The sequence below is a fragment of the Octopus sinensis genome, linkage group LG1 (assembly GCF_006345805.1).
Source record: "Octopus sinensis linkage group LG1, ASM634580v1, whole genome shotgun sequence".
Lineage (NCBI taxonomy): Eukaryota > Metazoa > Mollusca > Cephalopoda > Octopoda > Octopodidae > Octopus > Octopus sinensis.
The window spans coordinates 156,705,428-156,725,399 of NC_042997.1; the positions used below are offsets into that span (position 1 = coordinate 156,705,428).

Sequence of the window (19,972 nt, forward strand, 5' to 3'; positions counted from 1 at the left end):
CCAAATCCTCTCAAGGCTTTGGTTTGCCTGGGACTACAGTACATAATAGATGACACTTGTAGGAGAATTGAACCTGAATCCACGTGGTCGGAAAGTAAACTTCTTACCACACAGCCACAAAGAAGCTAAATACTAATGATTCAGCAAAATTTATCAGATATTATAATTACTTGCATGTTATCATCATCATCATCATTTAGCGTCCGTTTTCCATGCTAGCATGGGTTGGACGATTTAACTGGGGTCTGTGAAGCCGGAAGGCTTCATCAGGCCCAGTCAGATTTGGCAGTGTTTCTACGGCTGGATGCCCTTCCTAACGCCAACCACTCCGTGAGTGTAGTGGGTGCTTTTTACGTGCCACCTGCACAGGTGCCAGACAGAGCTGGCAAACGGCCACGAACGGATGGTGCTTTTATGTGCTACCGGCACGGGGGCCAGGCGAGGCTGGCAACAGACATGAACGGATGGTGCTTTTATGTGCTACCAGCACGGGGGCCAGGCGAGGCTGGCAACGGACACAAACGGATGGTGCTTTTACGTGCTACCGGCACGGGGGTCAGGCGAGGCTGGCAACGGACACGAACGGATGGTGCTTTTACGTGCTACCGGCACGGGGGCCAGGCGAAGCTGGCAACAGACACAAACGAATGGTGCTTTTACGTGCTACCAGCACGGGGGCCAGGCGAGGCTGGCAACAGACAAACGATCGGATGGTTTATTAACCACAGCTGCAATTTCCACTGATGTTGATTTGGTTTGATTTTGACTGTTCTCACTGGTCTTGCCGGGTCTTCTCACACACAGCATACTTCCATAGGTCTCGGTCTCTAGTCATTTCCTTGGTGAGACCTAAAGTTCGAAGGTCGTGCTTCACTACCTCATCCCAGGTTTTCCTGGGTCTACCTCTTCCACAGGTTCCCTCAACTGCTAGAGTGTGGCACTTTTGCACACAACTATCTTCACCCATTCTTGTCACATGCTCATACCAGCGCAGACGTCTCTCTTGCACACCACAACTGATGCTTCTTAGGTTCAACTTTTCTCTCAAGGTACTTACACTCTGTCGATTATGAACACTGACATTACACATCCATTGGAGCATACTGGCTTCATTTCTTGTGAGCTTACGCATATCCTCAGCAGTCACAGCCCATGTTTCACCACCATGTAGCATGGCTGTACGTACACATGCATCATACAATCTGCCTTTTACTCTGAGCGAGAGGCTTTTTGTCACCAGCAGGGGTAAGAGCTCTCTAAACTTTGCCCAGGCTATTCTTACTCTAGCAGTTACACTTTCAGCACACCCACCCCGGCTACTGACTTGGTCACCTAAGTAGCGGAAGCTATCAACTACTTCTAGTTTTTCTCCCTGGAACATGGTAGATATTGGTCTCTGCACATTTTCAGTGTTTATTGCTCCTGAGCATCTGCCACAGACAAAACTATTTTCCTAGTTAGCCTTCCTTTGACATTGCTACACCTCTTATGTGTCCATAGCTTGCACTTGGTGCATCTTATAGAGTTTCTACCTACACCTTTTTTACAGATCGAGCAGGGCCATCTACCTGAAGGCGTTTGTGACTTTCCTACTTATTAGGACTTTGGTTTTGGCTAGATTGATTCTGAGGCCCTTCGATTCTAGACCTTGCTTCCACACCTGAAACTTCTCCTCCAGTTCTGATAGTGACTCAGCAATTAGAGCAAGATCATCAGCATAGAGGAGCTCCCAGGGGCATCCTGTCTTGAATTCCTCCATTATTGCCTGGAGGACTAAACGTACTGAAATACAAAATTGCTTGAGTTTAGCCAAGCTTTCAGTTTTGTTATTTTCTACCCACAGAAGTGTAGTTAGTATTTTAGATGACAAAGTAATTAACAATAAACATTATACATGAAGATGAAACCTTTGTTAATATTTCAACAGTATCTGATTAAGGTTTTTGATGTTTCAACCAAAATACGATAACAATTATAAAGAGTATGTTTAATCAATCAAAACAAATTTTCTTTGTTATTCAGTACAAAAATTTTCAGTTACCAACAAACTTTTATTTCAACCATTATTTTTGAGATTTTAGTCTGAGAATGTAAGTGTACTGTCCACAATTTTTCCTAAGATAGGTGATGCTCAAAATGTAAACAATGAAATGTTCCTCCTGAATAAAATTTTTTAATGCTCCAAATGAATATAATTTTTAAATGTTCTAAAAGAATAAAATTCTTAAAAATGTTCCAAATGAATAGAATTTGCATTAAACATTTTGTTTCTTGATTATTTTACTTTTCATCACAGCTTCATTGATTTCAGTCTTGGAGAGAATTTCACAGGATTCTAATGCATATAATAGCTGTTGTTTTGCATTACCAATAAACATATTGGCAAGAAAGTTTGGTAAACCTGATATTCCATTGGACATAGTAAACAGTGGTGGGATAACTGTTCCCATTACCTGAAAAATCATTAACATAGAGATTATGTTTTAAGAGGAGAAGGACAAAATATTTCATTTTCATAAAAGGTACTTCTACCTAGCGATCTATTCTTCCTGAGCCACTAACTTTTCTCTTACCCTACTTGCTCTCCATACTGATATTTACCGTCAACCAAAATGCCACCCTTGTTCATCACTCATTACTTCACCTCTACCCCCTTCTCTAGCTATCAATTGCTCTCCCCTCATACTCTTATGAAACTTCTTACCTCACCCACCAATTCCCTTTCTGTCTCCTCTCTTATACTCACCTCCTTATATCTTGAGAGTTTGCTCTGGTACCCCATCGCAACCAGCTTCATCTTCTTCCCAGCTACTCCCATCCACTTATATAATATCGGGTAGCCATGTATCTTCAGCATAGCAAGACAAGTGTTTGTCTCTCAGTCATACTTTAGCTTTCAACACTTGGCTTAAATCCACCTCTCCCTTTTAAATACCCGCCTAAACATCTTAGGTTTTTTTTTTCTTTCTTCCTTTCCCCCCCTTTTCTTTTTCTGTTTTGCAAGTTACTTAACAACCTCACTAGTGCTGGTGGCATACAAAAAGTACCCAGTATACTCTGTAAAGTGGTTGGTGTTAGAAAGGGTATCCATCTGTAGAAGCCATGCCAAAGTTGACACTGAAGCGTGGGGCAGTTCTGCAGCTAGCTGGATTCCATCAAACTGTCAAACTATGTCAGCATGAGAAATGATTATGAACTAGAGAAATTTTCAACAAACTTACACAATTAATTGTGTTATAGAAAGATTTGTAAGCAAGTTTAATATTACATTTTATGAACATTAAGATTGTTTAGTTTCTCATGTTTATGTACATAAGACTAATGTCGCCCCCTCACCATTCCTCTGTCACAGCAATAATAATCCTTTATCAAGAACAGTTGCTATATAAAGACTAAAAAAGTAACCTCTATTAAAATGCATCAACATCTTGTATATTAGAAACATAAAAACAACATTAAATGCAATCAAGCATGACTCTCAATAACATAAAACAAAAAACAAAAGTATAAAGAATTACCGACAATAAATCTCCACAATAAATCACATAAGAAAAGTAATAAAACAAAAATGTTACACAAACAATAAGAACACACATACACACACACATATCAAAACAATGAAGTCACTGCTATCTGGGCTCATAATCCCTCCACAACAAATCTAAACAAACTGCTAAGAACACAAAGTTGTAATTTCATACCTACACCTATAAAAAATCACTTCAATAGACCACACCTATTACCAACCTACACAGAGAACAAAATACATAAGATAAAAAATACCTGAACTTTTTTTTAATCTTTTAGTCAGGAGAGAAAGCAGTGCCCATGACCTGTTATATGATCTCTGAGACAGATGAGAAGGGAGGAAGGTAGCATCAAACCCACAAGCCTGGCCTGAATGCTTGTAACAGAATGGACTCTGCTAAAGATACCCATGTTACTTTTAATAGAAAGTGATGTCAAATCAGACAACATATTAATCCCACTACTCATGTAGGCCATGGAAGGATTTGAACTCAGAGTACAAAGTGTGAGAACAGATATTGCACGGTATCCAGTCTGACATTCTAACAGTTCCACCAATCCTTTTTTATTGTGTGAGTTCATAAGAGTTTCAAAGGATGATCAGTGTCTGCGAAAACAGTTCCTGTCTGTATTTGTAAACCACTATACATGACTGGTACTAGGTCGTCCTTGTGTTACACCTTCTTACCACAGGATGCCCGCAGACATTATCCAGCACCACCAGGTTCAAGAACAGACACTGCCTGGAGTTTAACCATTGCCCTCCAATTAGCCCTAGCACCTGTCCACCTTGTCCAGTTAGCCCTAGCACCTGTCCACTTTGTCCAGTTAGCCCTAGCACCTGTCAGACCTGTCCACCTTGGGTGGCCCTACCAGGGACTCAAAGTCCCCAACAGCATAGCCTTGACACTCGTTTAACCTTCCCACCACAATGAGATCAAGAGTTGGACCTTGAGCAAGGGTTGTACCTTGAGCAAGGTTTTTTATTGATTGTGAATGGATGAAAGCCAATGTTGAACCTAGCAAGATTTGAATTCTGTTCAACACTCTAACAAATGTATTAATATGTCACAAGAGGAACAGTTTGTTGCTGTAACAAGTTCCACTTTGCTGGAACTTGTTGCAGGTGTCCCTGTTACTGCAGGTTCAATTACCCATGAACATGCAAATGCATATACAGTGGCAGCTTGTAGATAAAATTAGTGGGGGTGCTGCTTCAGAAAACTTTTAGCAATTGTTTTAATAGTGTGTAAAAGGAAAGAAACATATGAAAAGAATATTTATACATAAACTTGATCTGTTCGTGTTTTATCCTCTGCCAGGTAGTGTGTTTAATTTGTTCACTGAACACTGCCACGAATACCCCCTTGTTTTTCAAAAATCTCCCCTGAATCACAAAATAAGGGGGGGGGGGGGAAATCTACTCTATTTTTCAAAGAGAAACACTACCTTTCACCAGCACTGTGTGAATGACTGTTGTCTCTCCTTAGTGTAAAGCTTCCTTTACATTGCTAGAACTGTGAAGCACACAGTTCTATACAAGGATTTTGTATTTTTTTCATAAACTAGGGGATGGCTACTGACATTTAGCTTAAGGATTATATAATCCACAAGTATAAAGAAAGAATTAAAGAAAAAAGGACCCCTTATATTGAATGTTATCAATAATATTGAGTGAAAAGAGGGGGTGCTGTAGTTCTGCAGTGCTTATATATGAGCAGCCACTGTGCATATACAATGTTGTCCTAAATAAGATAACATTACAGGTGTAAAAGACTGGGAACATTATCTTTCCCACTAAGTCCAGTCAAACAAAAAATGCATATGATTACAAAACTAGCAGTAGTACCAGCATCTCATTAGCACTTACTGTCACCATTATAGATAGATAAGTCATACCTGTATTTCAAAGGGTTACCCTTGTTACATTCTGTCTCACACTGAATCTGCATGAGAATAAATACGTTAAGAGTATGTGTGGATGTGGAGAGCTCAGCTGCTTGCATGTTAATTTCATGAGCAAGCTATTGTGCTGATTGGATCAACTGGAACCCTCATTGTTGTAACTGATGGAGAGTCAGGCTAGAGATAAATGCAGAAGAACAGTTGATGAATCCTGACCAAGTGCATTCTGACTATATTAGTTTAGACCATCAACAGAACCTACTGGATCAGACAGGACAGCATAATGTGTACTCGATACATAAAAGCTCTACATGTCAGAATGAACAGTATACAAGGGAGGGCTGAAAGACGTGGTTGGAAGCCCAACTTTCTGAGTTCTTTTACAGGGTTTAGAAAAACTGAAGGACTACTGAAATAAGTGTGTGAATCTGAGGATGGAATATGTTAAATAAAATCATTGCAAAGACCTGTTGGGGCAAATGAAATCGAAATCAAATTCGATAACTGTCATTTGTGCTTGTGGAGCACTAAGAGCACCATCCGAGCGTGATTGTTGCCAGAGCGGCAAACTGGCGTTTGTGCCGGTGGCATGTAAAAAGCACCATTCAAGCATGATCATTACCAGTGTCGCCTTACTGGCACTTGCGCTGGTGTGCAAGTGACATGTAAAAAAAAGAAGAAAAACGAATTTTTCGAGGCCATTACCAGTACCGCCTGACTGGCCCCACTACACTCTCGGAGTGGTTGGTGTTAGGAAGGGCATCCAGCTGTAGAAACTCTGCCAAATCAAGATTGGAGCCTGGTGCAGCCATCTGGTTCACCAGTACTCAGTCAAATCGTCCAACCTATGCTAGCATGGAAAGCGGATGTTAAACGATGATGATAATTAACTCATCCTCCTGTATTTTCTTTTACCCAAAGTCAAGAACTTTTCAGCACCCCTTCACAGTCCCCAATCACATAGAGGAATGGTATGTCTAGAGTAGTGAATAAATGGCTTACACTCAGTCATCTAAGCATATCTCATTGACCTATATCATATTACTAAACATCTATCTATTTTATCATGGTTGACTGGGTTTACACAAGGAAAAAACAAAACAAAAATGGCATGCTTTGATTATCATGTTGCACTCTGCACAACCAGTAAGTGTGTGATTATGATGGACTGTATATACTCAAGTTAGGCATTTTTTGAAAGCTGAATTTATGGATTGAACTGCAAAAATATCGTAGCTGGGATAGGGGGCTTTGCTGTCCTGGGCAGCTGTATAAACCTATATAGATAGGCTTGTGGGAACTGGGGAGCAAACTTAAGGGTCATCCTGGACAGCTCACACTCTGGTTACACTACTGCATGACAGCTATGTCATGAATATACTTGATGATGATGTTGATGATGATGATATTGGTGATACTATCAGCATAATTTCAACAACAACAACATAATTACCTCTCATCTTCGCAATAAAATTAAAGAGACCGTACTTAGATTAAATATGCTTTAAGTATCTATTTAAATCAGTGGTTCTCAACTGGGGTCCATATGTCCTCTGTGAGTTCATATAAAATTGTTGAGGGGCCACACAACAAAATAGTAAACTGGGATCCACAATAGTAATTTAAGGGCCCCTGAAAATATAAAGAACTTTAGAACTTTCTGTTATAAATCTTTAATCTTTTACTTGTTTCAGTCATTGGACTATGGTCATGATGGAGCAATGTCTTGAAGAGTTTAAACAATCAAATTAGCCCTAATAATTGCTTTTAAAATTTGGGATCTATTTTATTAATCTCTTTTTCTGAACCACTAAGTTACAGATATATCATCATATCTTTACACCCCACATCTTTACACATACACATACATACACATATCATATCACAACACACCACCCATACACCCATCCCCATATCTCCACACCCACACATACATACACACGTCCAGACCACCAGCCCTCTTTCACATGCACATACATACTCTCTTATATACACACGCACCTTCATGTTGGGGCAAAGTCACTTGACCCTGTTATCTCCCCTACTATCCCTCTAGCGTCTAACGTCTGACCTCTGATCTCTGACTTTTGCCTGAAATCAGAACGCCATGTTGGACTGTTAGCTCCTACACGCATTTTTTTCTCTCCTTGTTTCTTTTCTGTGTATCTTTCTGTCGAAGAGCGTAGACTCATAACGTAAAAGACTTGTTTTATTTCTATTCCTGAACGCCATACTAATACAATTGTTTGTTTGTACTCCACCTGCCTTCGCCTTTTGTTTATTTTCGTAAACCTGCCTTTGTCTTTTGATTATTTTCGTAAACTTTCCCGTTATATATATATATATATATATATATATACATACATACACGATGGGCTTCGACACAGTTTCCATGACACAGTTTCCATCTACCAAATTCTCTTACAAGGCATTAGTTGACCTGAGGATAGAGTAGAAGACATTTGCCCAAGATGCAGTGCAGTGTACTAGAAGCTGAAACCTCGTGGTCGCAAAGCAAGCTTCTTAACCACACAACCATGCCTGTGCCTCAGTCCAATCTATTTGGTTTTGTTGCAAAGATGAGGCACAATTCTGTTGTTATTGTTATTGTTATGATGATCATCATCATTGTCATCCTAACAACTACAACAATAAAATTATGACTCATTTTTACAATAAAATTATATAGATTGGATATTAAAAATAATTATCAGATCAAATATATTTTGAGCATCTCCCAAAATACAATCTACAAAATACCTCACAACTTTATTATAAATAGTGAAAAAAGTGAAAAATGAAAAGAAAAAGCTAGGGATTGGGAAAACTTGCAAATATTTTGAAATACCTCTGTTCCATAAAATTCTGAAGTAAGACCTGCTGCTTGTATTTCGTTGAAATCCTCCTCTGTCACAGACTTTATAAAGAAATGTAGTACAAAATTTCTTTCTTTGTAAATATGTGATACAAGATGGTCACTATCTTTGATAGAGTATTTGTCAAGATTTAAAGCAATTTCTTCTTGTAGCTCTCGGTTTAGTCCCATCACAATTGTTTCATTTGCCTCCACAGCGCCACCAGGAAATCCTATGCATCCATCAAAGCGAAACTGCATCTAAAAGAAATAAAAACAAATGCCAAAGAAGTGGTCATTGTTTTCTTCTTATAACAACTACTGTTTGTAGATTCATGTATTAAAGTGGATGTGTGTGTGTGTGTGTGTGTGAAGATGCATAGCTCAATGGTTACAGTGTTGGGCTTGCAATCATAAGGTTGTGAGTTCAATTTCCAGACCAGGCTATGTGATGTATTCTTGAGCAAAACACTTTATTTCATGCTGCTCCTGTTTATGCAGCTGTTGAAATGAGTTGTGATACTACTGGTGCCAAGCTGAATCAGCCTTTGCCTTTCCCTTGGACAACATTGGTGATGTGAAGAGAGGAGACTGGTATGCATGGGTGACTGCTGGTCTTCCACAAACAACCTAGCCCAGACTTGTGCCTTGAAAGGGAACATTCTAGGTACAATCCCTTAGTCATTTGTGACCGAAGGGGGTCATTACCCTTTTACTCTTTATAACTATATCTATATATATATATATATATATATATATATATATACTAGTTATAGGATTCATTAGAATCTAGGTACATCAACACATAGGACACCAGAAGTGGCTAGGTAGGATTCACAGTGAGGTAAAACCAGCACGGTGAGTATCACACGTTAGCAGGATACTGTAACTCTGTATGTACCAAATTCAATTTATACACTAGCTCTGACTCAGGGATGATTCTAGGTGTAGTGTAAGTATAAGAAGAGAACACAAATTGAGATTAAAATTTATGACAGATGTTTCAGTAGAACTTTACTGATGTATTCATAGAGTGATCAGCCGTGATGGATGTTTAATACTATACGTTTTGGAGATTATATATATATATATATATATATATATATTATATATATATATATAGAGAGAGAGAGAGAGAGAGAGAGAGAGAGAGGAGTGAGAGATACATACATACTTATATACATATACAAATATATATATATACACACACATATATATGAAATTGTTTTAGGTTTTATTATTATTGAGAGAGCAGTGCATGCCATCATAGTGACACTGGGGTAAAATATACGAAGCCCTGTATACCCATCATGACTACCTGTCTGATAAGGGTACACCAGGCACATGCATCACAACCATATGTGTGTGACATGGTAATCTCATATCAATATAAACAGCGCATGACCTTGCAGGTGGGGCCCAGTTAGAATCTTCTTCTGGTCAAGTAGCTCATCTCACTCAAAAGGTCCTTGAATAAGGATTCTTTAAGGATGTTGAATGAACCACCCATGTTTATCCAAACCTCCAAGAATTGCTTTCAACACACAGCTATGATGCTCCCCCACTACTTCTGCTCATGATCAAAGATGCACATATCATCAGCCACTATGGGACATGGTCAACTGGTTATGGTCAAACAAATGACAAGCAAATCTGTGGTATTGAGCAGAATATTTGCTGTAGCCCATCTTTTATATCAAGACAAAACAATGTACATGATAACATTTCCAATCAGTTAAGATCAGAAGCCATGAGAGCCACTGTCTTGTACTGCATCAGGGCATTATTATTATTATTATTATTATTATTACTATTATTATTATTATCACTATTATTAAGGCGGGAAGCTGGCAGAATCGCCAGGATTCTGGGCAAAATGCTTAGCAGCCTTTCGTCCTTCTTTATGTTCTTGATATTATATCCATCAAAGAATGTTTATGAACACCCATTTGCATGCTGGGCGAAATGCTTAGCAGTATTTCGTCCATCTTCACATTCCGAGTTCAAATTCTGTCGAAGTCGACTTTGCCTTTCATCTTTTCAGGGTCATTAAAATAAGTACCAGCCGAACACTGGAATCAATGTAATCAACTAGCCCCTCCCCCGAATTTCAGGCCTTGTGCCTATAGTAGAAAGGATTAATTAGTCACACATCTGGCCCTTGAAAGCCTTTAAAGAAGTCCAATTTCTTGCAACCTCTCTGATCAGATCTCTAGTCTATGGATAATTCAATCCAGTGGCTTCTTGATGAGCTAGCGATCACATGTCTTAAATTTTTCTATTCTACCTGCCCATTTCTGAATAACCTATATATATAAAAAAAAAAAACGAAAACCATTATCGGTGTTACCCTTTCCCATTTGAATAAGTTTTTAAAAAAACGAAACAAAATAATAATCATATTATCGAAAAGCAACATAATTTACAAAAGTAAACAGTAAAATCTGTCCACTTTTTCTATTTTTCTTTTTTTTTCTCTCCTTTTACCGCTTTTTCCTTTTTTTCTGTCTTTCTTTTGTAAAAACTATATTAGATAAAATTAAATTTGATTTATTGATGAAAAAAAAAAGGAGTTAAATAAATAAAAAGGTATGCACACTCCTTAAGTTAAACATTATACCAGGGGATACTAAAAAAAGATCTTGGAGCCACCCAGAATACAGCATTCCCGTCATTAATCATAAGGCTGAAACGTTAGGATGCAAATATCCTCACAATCGTCGTCTGCACACTTTGGTGAGACAGGACGTCGTCAACGATGTCAAAAACTCCTTTGTCGGTGTCCCAGCTCACCTGAATGCTGTGTAAATGTTACTGAATTCATCGACAAATCACGGTATTTTAGTATCTTATTCTATTTAGTAATGGACACGAATGACAGCAGAACCTCTAACCGAGATATAACTGAGCACTTAGCAGTGCGTGGAATATATCAAACAAACTCTTTTCTGAATAGGTTCGAAAATAATGTAAATTATTACAAATTTACATTTATTTCAAATTCTTAGTAATTACACGGAATAAACACCCACAAATTCTGTATTTATTGTTATTATTTCTTTTTATTTCGACCTGCTTTAAAAAGAAAAAACAAGCACTCGTCAAAGAAAACGCGTAAGTTAAAAAGATACATAGTAGTTTTAAGCAGACTACAGCTTCGCTTGTTACTATGGAAACAAGCACCAATATATCTGTAGTCTTTCAATTGGTTAAAATTCACAAAAATTTTGCAAACATTTAAAGTTGTTCACTTTCAATTTATTAATTTATAGCAAAAAAAAAAAAAATTACATTTTCATAATTAACATACAAAACTGAATCAGTAAACCAGATTTGAAGACGATCGTGATAGCATCAAAAATGATCTGCCAAATCTTCATATCACATTCTACTGTCTGAAAGAAACTAGAAAGGAACCATATGTGATGTAATCCTAAAAACAGTGTCAAGGAAAAACAGACGAAGCACTTATGGTTAAAATGCTCTCGCTGGTCTATTTATTCAAGTGAAACAACATACACCTCACATTGTGTCTCTCGAACATCGATATAATAGATACTACGTGTACAACTCCAACTGGATGGTCCTGTTTCACAGTGCCTTGCACAGTACAGTATTAATAAACTTGAATCATTTATATCAATGTACAGGTATCTGTATTTCATTTCATTATCTAAGTAAGTTTAATATTTGTTTAATTTAATGTGTTGACGAAGGTGACTGTTCTTGGTTCGGAAATATCAGCACTCAGGAAATGTTTTGGAACCAAATGTTGCTGAAAATCCTAGATACATTAAGATAATATTGTCTTAAGGTTCATTATAGCGGGATTAAAAAAGAAAAAAAAAGACGATGATCAAGATTGGAGCGGCTTTGTTAGGCTTCACATCACCTGTAGCTAAACGATAATTATAGGCGTAGAAGTGGCTGTGTGGTAAGTAGCTTGTTTACGAACAATATGGTTCCAGGTTCAGTCCCACTGCGTGGCACCTTGGGCAAGTGCCCTACTATAGCCTCGGGTCGACTAAAGCCTTGTGAGTGGATTTGGTAGACGGAAACTGAAAGAAGCCCGTCGTATATATATATATATATATATGTATGTGTGTGTGTGTGTGTGTGTATGTCCCCCACAACATCGCTTGACAACTGATGCTGGTGTGTTTACATCACCGTAACTAAGCGGTTCGGCAAAAGCGACCGATAGAATAAGTACTAGGCTTAGAAAGAATAAGTCCTAGGGTGGATTTGCTCGACTAAAGGCGGTGCTCCAGCATGGCCACAGTCAAATGACTGGAACAAGTAAAAGAGAATACAAATATGAAACGTCAAATTTTCGTCTACATCTTTTAGTTTTAGTATTTCCAACTTAGAACAACAAAATTTAATAAAGCGGAAAACGGCCGAGATAGAAAGAGAAAAGGACGAACAGCAGATAAACATGCTTACCATGATGTTAGCTTTTATCGTGTTCCCAAACCAAGCTTTATTCGTTCGGCAATATATCATACAATGGGCGGCATGGTCATATTCCGACGTAGGAACATCATTAACACGAGGAGATAGAAGTCGAACGAAAGTCATTTCCGAACTGTTGTCACATTGTGATCGGTCGTCGTCGGGGCAGCTGTTCATGACGACTCCTTCTGTGAAACCCGCCATTCCTTGCTGTTGTTAATAAAGTGAAGTAAACCAACCGTAAAAAAAAAAAGCAGACAGCTAATCTAAGTTCTATGTAACAAATAAAACCTCTATGTGAATATATTTCTTATAAGATACATTATTGTCTATGTGTTTAAGTTAATTTTGTAAATTATCCAGAATTCGGATGGATTTTAATAAAGTATGTTTTTCCTAATTGAACTATTTGAACTACTATCGATTTTCAGTTTCGTTTTGTGTTTTTTTTCAACGTCCATGCGTTAACTGGCGTGTTTACTTGTATTTAAACTCTTTATTTTTTATATTTTATCTTATCTCTTTATTAATTTTATACTAATTTACAAGAGTAAAAATTAATATATAATAAAAATAAATAAATAAATAAGCATGCCCACTCTCTCAATTATATATCGTACCCGGATATACGATTGCTGCCCTCCAAAAACTTTTGTGATATTCCCAAATATTCAAGATATATCTGCAGGTGATTGTGAGGGTTGGGCATCATCTGATAGTGTTACGAAGGAGGAGCACCAACGATAACAAAACCTTTATTGTCAAAGGGCCAAGAAGCAAACCTATTATCAAAAGTGTCCCAGTCACGAGACTGTGTCGTCTTTTTGCATATGAAGAGCTTAATAGTTCAATGTGTACTTTTAGACTGCTGGGTGTAATTTAAAGAAAATTTGACTGCTATTTCTAGCAGGTCCACAGACCACGTAGAAGCTACCGTTTGCTGAAGTTTGGCACTACAAAAGTTTTTCCATAAAATCATGAATATGAGAACACTTTCGGAAGGATGTGTTTTGAACATCAGAACATCAAAAACTAGGTGTTTTTTGTGCGTTGGTGTTAAACATATTACTAAAATTTCATACACAATATTCATCGTACATTAATTATTTAAAGCTGTTCGATAATTGATTATTCGGCGGACATAAAGAATGTGGACCACATCCCCTTTCGTTCTTTTTTTTTTTTTTTTTACAGAATACCCCATTCTCGAGTACGGAGATACTGATTCGGCAAAAAAAAAAACCGCATTTAAAAATTTTAATTTCCCCCACCCTTCCCCAAATTCTTCAATTTTCACTTTCTTTTTTCAGAAATTTCTTTTTGCGAAAAACGTAGAAAAATACGGAGATTATGATTCTAAAAAGAAATTTCTGAAAAAAGTGAAAATTGAAGAATGAGAGGTGGGGGAGGGGATTCAAATTTTAAAATGCTTTTGCAGAATCAGAATCTCCGTACTCAAAAATGGGGATTCTGTAAAAAAAAAATAAAATAAATAAATAACAAAAGTGGGTGCGCTCCACATTCTTTACGTTCGCCTATTATTCTTAGATTGTAGATTAATTACAGTATCTATTTTGTATATTAATTATGTAAGATGCAAATTGAGTATTTTGTTTCTTTATCTAGTTTATCTGTAACGTTAACGTATTTCTTTTTGCATCAATATTGCAAATATAGAAACTATTAGTAGTATTTACTAGCATTAATAGCAGTACTTGCTTTGTACATGAATCTGGATTTAATACAAAGAAACTACAAACATTACTTTACTACACTATACTATACTATACTATACTATGCTTAATCGCTATTTCAGCAAATGGTGATAGCTACACTTGGTGGAGGTAAATAATATGCACACTACCCCTTTTCGGCATAACAAAAACCCTAACCCCAAACGCCAGGTGTGCGTATTCTTTACCTTTGCCTTATACTTCGTTGATGAGGTCATCATTGGATCGAAACATGAATGGAATTGCCTCCTGTATATTTTTAATAATAAAATATTTAATCTTTGTTCAATATTGATTTAGTAATAGTAATTTGCTAATACTATTTATTCATCACTACATAATTATTTCTCGTTAGCTCTTTGATTCTCTTAGCATTAAACATTTACACTGATTTAATTATATATTAACGATAACTACATTAACTATATTATATCATAGTAGTTCATGCTATATTGTGTTATACTTATTTACAGCAATATCACATTGTAAACACCAGTTCTTGTCAAATTAGCAAAGATAAGCAATGCCAGTCCAAGTTATTTCTAATTAACATGTTAGAATTAATCCATTGTCCAGTGTAGCACCACTTGGCACCACTGCGGGTGCCCTTAGCAGAGCCCACTCTGCTGCATGCATTTGAATTAGATCTAGTTTGAGGATGCCTTCCTTCATATCTTCCAAATGTCTCAGAAACCCTATGAAGCTGTGGTCACCAACCTCTTTTTCTACTATGAACTGGTTTTATGCAGGACAGTTTTGCCACAGACTGGGATATCACAACCATAACAAAACACAAAGTGCATGATATATAATTTAATCATTAGATATATAATACATCTATAATTTAATTATTAGATATATAAAACGTATATGAGCAGGAATTGAAAAGTTTCTGGCTTTAAGGGTATCATGAAAGGCCTGGTTGGAGGCCTCACCTGAATTCTTTTATAGGGCTCAGAAAAACTGAAGGACTGCTGCAATATGTGTGTGAATCTGGGAAAGAATATGTTGAATAAAATCATAATTACCTGATACTCCTGTATTTTCTTTTACTCAAAACTAAGAACTTTTCAGAACCCCCTTGTATATGTCGATATGGCTCACCAGATGAGCTCCTGGGTCCTCAGAGCATTCTGATCCAGACAGCAAGATGTCATCATTCCCTTCTTCTCCTCCATTTTCTGGCAACATCTAGAATACTACTGCCCCTGTGGTCTACTCACACTAAACAAAACATTTCAAGAACTGAGTCACCCTAGAGAGCATTCATTAAAAAAAGTAAAATAAAGGGCATGACTGATCTTGATTATGGGACTGCCTTAAAACATTCAATCTTTATTCTCTCCAATGCTGCTATGAGCACTACATCATTTGCACCATGTGGAGAACATACCACCAGCCTTGCCCAAGCAACCTTAACATAACATTCAGAATTTATCCAAGGCTAGGGCCATGTGACATACACCTCCAACACAATTCAGGATCACAACGCATAAGTTAACTGTAACACAATTTCTTTTCCTTGACAGGCCCTGTTTATTTAACATTATCCCAAAACAAATAAAAGCAGTAAAATCCCATCACCTTCAGATGGAACCTGAGTAAGTTTCTTCAATGGATACCAGAGAAGCCGCCTAAACCTGGATACATCTCAGTAGACAACAACTCTCTACTTAAATGGGACATGATACCACAAATCTTCACTTTAAAATGGCTTAACAGGCCTGGGCTAATCTTTACTGAAATATATCTAACTTATCTAAGTTATTATATATAATATGATGATGATGATATATAAGGCAACAATGCCCTCCAAACTGCGATAGTCGATAAAATAGAAATAAAAATAACTATTCTTTCTGTGTGATCGAATGTGAAATGATCCGTGTCCCCAAACTGGTGCACAGCCTGGTTGTTAGGAACCTCTGCTGTAAAGAATCACAAGAACTGTCCTTCCCTCCTAACTAAATGTAAGTTCTGAGAACAATAAGAATGATATTGTTGTTTTCTTTAATTTATTTAGTAAGCACTGAATAGAGATATACTTAAAATAATGAATGAGTAAAATACTCTGGGACTCATGCTGCATTAAAAATTTTTTTTTTCTCATGAGGGAAGGTAGTGTTTAGTGACCTTTACTTGGCCTGAATTCTTATAATAGAATAGACTACACTAAAGGTATCCAGGATACTAGGATGTGATGTTAAACTGGGTGATAGATAAAGGTTACCCTCCATGTAGGCAATGACAGGATTTATACTCAGAACACAAAAAGCTGGAACAAATACTGCAAGGAATCCCATCCAATGTTCTTAAGGTTCCACCAACTCAATGCCCCGGATTGGTACTTTTTTAAGGATCTCAAAATGATGAAAAACGTAACCTTGGCAGGATTTGCATACCATGAAGCTCTCCATTTGATACCCTAATTACTTTGTCAATTCATACTTGATGAAACAAGAGAAGAAATTTTGGAATGAGGACAACTGTGAAGAAGTGCTGAACTCTAATGGTGCAGGGAACCTGTGGAACAGGAAGACATGGGGTGAGGTGGTGAGGCATGACCTTTGAACATTGGGCTTCATGGAAGCAATGACAAATGACTGAGACCTTTGGCATTATGCTATGCTTGAGAAGACCTATCAAACCAAGTAAAATAGTAGTCATAACCGATGTCAGTGTCATGTAACTGGTATGTAAAAAGCACCCTTGAACGTTTGGGTTAGGGTTAGGCTGGAGCATAAAAAGCACTGCTTGAATGTTGACAGGTACCCGAGACCTTTGGCAATATATTGTGCTTGAGAAGACTTGTCAAACCAAGTGAGATCGTAGTTGTGGCCAATGCTGGTACTGTGTAACTGGCATTCATGCCAGTGGCATATATAAGGCACCCACTACACTCTTGGCATTCAACCATAGAAACCATACGAAATCAAATTGGAACCTGTTGCAGCTTTCAGTCAAACCGTCCAACCCATGCCAGCATGGAAAACGGATTGATGATGAAAGTTATACTCTTGGAGATGAGGATAATCGTTATATGAATGATTAGTTCCGCTAAAAACAAAAGTAGAGAAAACAGCCCTGAAATTTTAATCTCCATTGTAGATTACTACAATCCCTTTGATTACTCATAAAAACCTTTCTATATACAGTTAACCTGCTGCTAATTTTGGCCTATGTTATAGTCCCTTAATCAGGAAATTAATGTGGTAAGAAGCTTGCTTCCCAACCATGTGGTTCAGAGTTCAGTCTCATTGTGTGACACCTTGCACTAATGTCTTGTACTAAAACCTCGGGTCAACCAAAGCCTTGTGAGTGGATTTGGATGCATTTATATATATATATGTATGTGTGTGCTTTTTTGTGTCCATGTTGTCTCCCACCACCACTTGACAATTGGTGTTGGTGTGTTTACATCCCCATAACTTAGATGTTTGGAAAAAGGGACTGATAGAATAAGTATCGGGCTTTTAAAAAATAAGTACTGTGGTTGATACATTCAACTAAAAATTCTTCAAGGCAGTGCTCCAGCATGGCCATAGTCTAATGATCAAAACAAGTAAAAGGTAAAAGGTATACAAGTAATGCTTACATGGCTATTGTCCTCATATTTGAATTTTAAAGTACAGGAAAGGTCTCTTCACTGGATTTGGCAAACGGTTCCTTATTATAGGAACTCTTCAACCACTAACTGGAACTTGTTGTGTGACCCTGAGACATTCTATATCCTACCTACTGGCCAGTAGATAGAATTCTTGAGGTCCCCTTAATGACACAACGAAATTGAAGTCAAACGAAGCTCATCTGATTGAGATCAGCTGTGCATTATTAATGAGGACATTTAAATTGCCTGCTTTGTGACCTGCGGTCATTTCTGCCCTCATTTTTGGCACCTCCCCTAATAGGTGATCTCTTTTCTTCAAAGCAATTGATAAGAAACATATCAGTGATTTTTCTTTGTTTCTTTTTTATGATTTTGATCTAAGCTTAGAAGGCTGGCTAAGATTTTACAAGTGCAAAGGTTATGTTTCAGACCAAAATGAAGTAACAGTAAGACAGAGGGAGAGGGGAGAGAGAGAGAGAGAGAGCAAGGAGAAGGGTAGGGAGTGAGAGAAAGCAAGGAGAGGGGAGAAAGAGAGAGAGAGAGAAGGAAGAAAGAGAGCAAAAGACACTTGTACTACACTTGCTTGATATGTAGATAGGGATTTGATAAGCACTTACCTCTGTGTACACAGTGCAAAGAATAAAAGCACAAAAGATTCTGGATTTCAGGCAAACTGATAGGGAATCAGAACTTTAAAATGTGCTAGAAGTACAGCAATAATGACTGGTTGGGCTACTCATGAAAAAGTTATAAACTGTTTGAATGACTCACTAGAAAACGTTGATAGTTTCTTGTTTTCTTATGTAACCTAAATAATCCTGGAGCACTTTTAATGAAAAAATATGAGCCACAATAGAAAGGTGGTGGTGGTGGTGGTGGCAGTGTTGTTAACAAAGGCTTCTTTTATATATATATGTATGTATGTATATATATATATATATATAATGGGGATTACATGCTAGAGCTACATGGTAACTGAATACAGAAGTGCATAGACATGTAATGTAAGCTGGCTTGAAATGTGGAGCTGATTTGAGATATATCAATGGTGATAGTGGTGGTAGTGGTAGTGATCGTAGTGGTGGTGGTGGTGGTGATGATTATGATGAGCATTGATATCCCATTTACAAATAACTCTTGAGAAATTTTCAAATCAACCACGAGTTCATGTTTGTGGTATAGCCCCCAGGTCAACCACACTTGAGTAGGCCTATGACTGAAGGCGTTCTAGCCATAACTTTTCCATCGTTTTAGGAGTATTTGAAGTATACTATCCATCATGTTCCTTATTTTGTTTAAGTTGGCAAGGTATGTTTTGAGGACTATTTAGCTGCTGTTTCTCCCAGGTGAAGCAACCTTGTAGACACTCTCATTTTCTCAACTCAAATGCAGGAAGATGTAAGCTTGTTAATTAAAGATAAAATATTGTGGTCTGACCATATTAGGGCAATATCTGGTGTTTGTTTGCAAGTAAAGAACAACTATGGACATGTTTCAGTCTATTTTCATATTTTGCTTTTATACTTTCTACATTATATCTAATTTCTTGTAAATCTCTCCCTCTCCAGAATAACTTCTAAAAAAAATGAACTCTACTAATTCCTTCTATTGAAGCTCTTTTAAATTGTCTCAGATGATGGGATATCATTTATTTCCCTGAAACAACTGTAAGACCACATTTCTATTTATAAATATTCTATGAATATCAAATTGCTTTGGCCTTGTTATCTTACTTTATTTAATACTAGCAGTAATACCTGTCATTGATCAGGTAATTACTTTAACTCTTTCTTGGGAGCCACATTCAAAGTGTTATTATATATATATTTACTCCTCCTGTATGTGTGTTTTTTGTAAGAAAAAAACATGTAATAATTGAAGTAGAAAAAA

At 37.3% G+C, this 19,972-nt stretch overlaps 1 protein-coding gene across 4 annotated transcripts; it reads right to left on the minus strand.

The window, feature by feature from the left end:
• Window positions 1–1,970: 1,970 nt before the first annotated feature.
• Window positions 1,971–18,855, minus strand: LOC115218301 (U8 snoRNA-decapping enzyme-like). Of its 4 annotated transcripts, XM_036505867.1 has the most exons (5): window positions 18,071–18,314; window positions 15,504–15,699; window positions 12,734–12,952; window positions 8,282–8,548; window positions 1,971–2,453 (listed from the first exon to the last, which is right to left on the minus strand). In XM_036505867.1, the coding sequence occupies exons 3-5, from the start codon at window positions 12,944–12,946 to the stop codon at window positions 2,256–2,258; spliced, it is 678 nt and encodes a 225-aa protein (XP_036361760.1). In that variant the 5' UTR covers window positions 12,947–12,952; window positions 15,504–15,699; window positions 18,071–18,314; the 3' UTR covers window positions 1,971–2,255. The 4 variants fall into 4 exon arrangements, with proteins under 4 accessions (XP_036361760.1, XP_036361765.1, XP_036361759.1 ...); XM_036505872.1 differs by lacking the exons at window positions 15,504–15,699; window positions 18,071–18,314 and adding an exon at window positions 18,700–18,855; XM_036505866.1 differs by lacking the exon at window positions 15,504–15,699 and having other exon boundaries at window positions 18,071–18,313.
• Window positions 18,856–19,972: the final 1,117 nt, after the last annotated feature.

Coding starts and splice junctions, on each gene's coding strand:
- LOC115218301 (XM_036505872.1), bottom strand. CDS start 12,946: ATGGCGGGTTTCACAGAAGGAGTCGTCATGAACAGCTGCCCCGACGAC. Junction 8,549..12,733: donor CGATAAAAGCTAACATCATG/GTAAGCATGTTT, acceptor TATTTCTTTTAG/ATGCAGTTTCGCTTTGATGG. Junction 2,454..8,281: donor CAGAATTTTATGGAACAGAG/GTATTTCAAAAT, acceptor ATGATTTTTCAG/GTAATGGGAACAGTTATCCC.